At 43.3% G+C, this 3,291-nt stretch overlaps 1 protein-coding gene across 1 annotated transcript; it reads right to left on the bottom strand.

Annotated features, from left to right (window-relative positions):
* Positions 1-216: 216 nt before the first annotated feature.
* LOC138946592 (seminal vesicle major clotting proteins-like) lies at positions 217-717 on the bottom strand. Its single transcript, XM_070318038.1, has one exon. It carries the CDS (start codon positions 715-717, stop codon positions 217-219), a length of 501 nt encoding a protein of 166 aa, XP_070174139.1.
* Positions 718-3,291: the final 2,574 nt, after the last annotated feature.

Genomic DNA, 3,291 nt, shown 5'->3' with positions numbered 1-3,291 from the left:
TCCATTTTAAGTAATGGTCAATAATAGAAGTATACTGTATAACAATGTGGGAGATAGGTGTGCTATAAGAATAGAAGTATACTGTATAACAATGTGGGAGATAGGGGTGCTACGGGCCCGGAGAGGAAGGTCGAGTGGAGAGGTCGTTTATACTACGTGTACTACGATATATCACAACATAGCTTTCACGCATAACAGTAACTTCTGTACATCGAATCAGTGCCTCTCCTTGGAAGATAGTTTTGCCATCTCGACATGCCCTGACATCTCGACATGCCCTGACATCTCGACATGCCGTGCCATCTCGACATGCCGTGCCATCTCGACATGCCCTGCCATCACGACATGCCCTGCCATCACGACATGCCCTGCCATCTCGACATGCCCTGCCATCACGACATGCCCTGCCATCTCGACATGCCCTGCCATCACGACATGCCCTGCCATCTCGACATACCCTGCCATCTCGACATGCCCTGCCATCTCGACATACCCTGCCATCTCGACATGCCCAACCATCTCGACATGCCCTGCCATCTCGACATGCCCTGCCATCTCGACATGCCCTGCCATCTCGACATGCCCTGCCATCTCGACATGCCCTGCCATCTTGACATGCCCTGCCATCTCGACATACCCTGCCATCTCGACATGCCCTGCCATCTCGACATGCCCTGCCATCTCGACATACCCTGCCATCTCGACATGCCCTGCCATCTCGACATGCCCTGCCATCCTCTCTTCCCCGACCCCCATTCCAAGCATGCAATACCCGTATCTTTCTCCTCCCTCCCACCCCCTCACCACTCACACATTATTACTTGGGCCTAAAAAAAAGATAGGTGTGGTTACGGTAACCCGACATACCCTATTTTCAGGGGCCGACCCTATAACTTTTTATTACATTTGTAAAAAAAACAAAAAAAAACCGAGTGCAGAAAACGCAATGAAAGCGAAAGCGCTCGAGTCGCACACTTATTTCTCTGTCAAGTAGGTTTAATTTGTACGCATTTAGAAAAAAAAGTAAAAAAAAAAAAAAATAAGTGACTGCCTACCTTCCTTCCCTATTTTTTGGGGCTATGTTACCTTAACCACACCTATTTTTTTGTGGCCTTGAATGAAAATATCGTAAAAAGCGGCACACCTGTCAAACAACAAGCGTACAGAATAAAGTCGTAGCTCAGATTCAAACAAGTGAAGAATCTGAAAGCAAATAATCCGAAACAAATAAACATAACTTATTATATTATTGTGAGATGGGAAAGGTGGAGATATCAGCAGTGTTAAGCTTATGTTTGACATTGTTCAACGTTACAATGCACGCTCTCGCCTCAGTCTCTCTCAGCTGTTCCGTGACCGCTGTAATCAAGGGATGTGCAAAGTCTCTGTGTGTGTGTGTGCATGCGTGCGTGTGTGTGCATGTGTGTGTGTGTGTGTGTGTGTGTGAGGTATAATTTTTGATACGGGGTTAGCTACCCTCACACATCTCACAAAATTCATCTCTTTCTCTGCATTTTTCACAAAAGTTAAAGTTTCACAAGCAGCACAAAATAAGTGTCAGTATGACAATGCATTTCTTATACGAGATTAGACATTTCTGTGTTATTCTTAGATATCCCGCGCGTCTCCACAGTACACATAGTTTCAGTGTCTCGTCCTCTCAAAGATGTGCGAGGTTAACAGTGACATACATGTGGCTATCGTCGGTCCAGTTCTGTTATCGTCGTCTGGCTGTGGTCAGATAATAATGACTTTGATTCTGATATTCACCCTAATCAATTGCGATATTCAGAAAGAGAAACTGAATTGCCTCACACCTCGTTGTTTTGTTTGTTTGTTGCTTGCTTTAGTTTCGTGTTTGCCTCTTTCAAATTAATAAAGACTCCAAGAAACATAAGCAACACACTGGGTTAGTACGAAATAAAACTCCTCTTGAATGTATTTGGCCCTTCGCGAGTGTAATAAGCATTATAGGCCAGAGAGAGAGAGAGAGAGAGAGAGAGAGAGAGAGAGAGAGAGAGAGAGAGAGAGAGAGAGAGAGAGAGAGAGAGAGAGAGAGAGAGAGAGAGCGCGCTTTAAACACAGCCCTGTTTAGGAGAACTCTTCCTTCTGCACAGCAATAACATATTCGGGATTACTTCCCTTTATTACGGTTAAACAACGACGATCTCATCAAAGAACTAGCTGAAATGTTTTACCTAAGAGCAGAGACTGAAGAGTACACACTCTACAGTCTCTGCTAAGAGTTAAAGACTGTATAGTTGCTTGCTTATTTTAATTTAAATACAACTTCAAAGACTAACAGGTTCGTTTTTAATCAGCTACGTTTGAAGTCAAAGTATTTGTATATTTCTGCATAATATTATGTCAGTCCGACCGAATACACTTTTGGCACACATCGTTATCGCTGTTTTTCTTTTAAAAGAATTGTTCTTAAGGCTGGAGCACACTTTGGAAAGTACGTTGGAGTAGCCTCCCTTCTACGTTGGAGTAGCCTCCCTTCCCGGATTTAGAACGCGTTTCGTGTCGTAACAGATTATCCACTTACTAGCCATATCCGTATGCAAAATAATGAAATAAACATTAGGAAATGGCAGACGTTTACAAATATCGACATTCTCTATCAGTGCAATAAAAAACAATCGTTAGAACTTGCATTTACGACATGTCGTGCGTGAGAACGTGTCAGTAAACAAGCACTTTTTGCCTTGCTGAAGAACCCCACGAGTCAAGCTAAAACAGACGACAAGTAATGGAAAGCAGTCTGCGGATAAACATAACACACTACTGATGAAAAAGTGTGTTCATCCCTGCTCTGGATAAAAGACATCGGACTGATGACAACGTGGCAGCGTTCACGCGAAAAGATTTTTTTTCAGATTATCGCTTCTACATTTTATTGCACGTACTTGGGGCAGATCTGAATTTCTGAAAGATGACAAATCGGTCTTGTGAGTTGAGAACCACATGTTCTTTGCCGACAGAAATCACGATGGGACAAGAACATGTAGATTGTGTTGAAGAGATGTTTGCAGATTATCGCATCTACATTTTATTGCTCAGATCAATGCACGTAGTTGGGGTAGATCTGAATTTCGCAATGGAAGACGACAAATCCGTCTTGTGAGTTAAGAACCACACGTTCTTTGGCGGCAGAAATCACTATGGGACAAGATGAGGATTGTGTTGAGGGGCTAATACTGACTGACTTTAGATGAAGAGTTCCTAGACTGCCTGGTTTTTGTAGAGAGGCATCATGATGATATCCTGGGTTATTTTTACGTTCTTGGT

The sequence above is a fragment of the Littorina saxatilis genome, linkage group LG14 (assembly GCF_037325665.1).
Source record: "Littorina saxatilis isolate snail1 linkage group LG14, US_GU_Lsax_2.0, whole genome shotgun sequence".
Taxonomy (NCBI): domain Eukaryota; kingdom Metazoa; phylum Mollusca; class Gastropoda; order Littorinimorpha; family Littorinidae; genus Littorina; species Littorina saxatilis.
The sequence above is the reverse complement of the archived record's forward strand: the minus strand, read 5'-3'. Positions and strand labels throughout refer to the sequence as shown.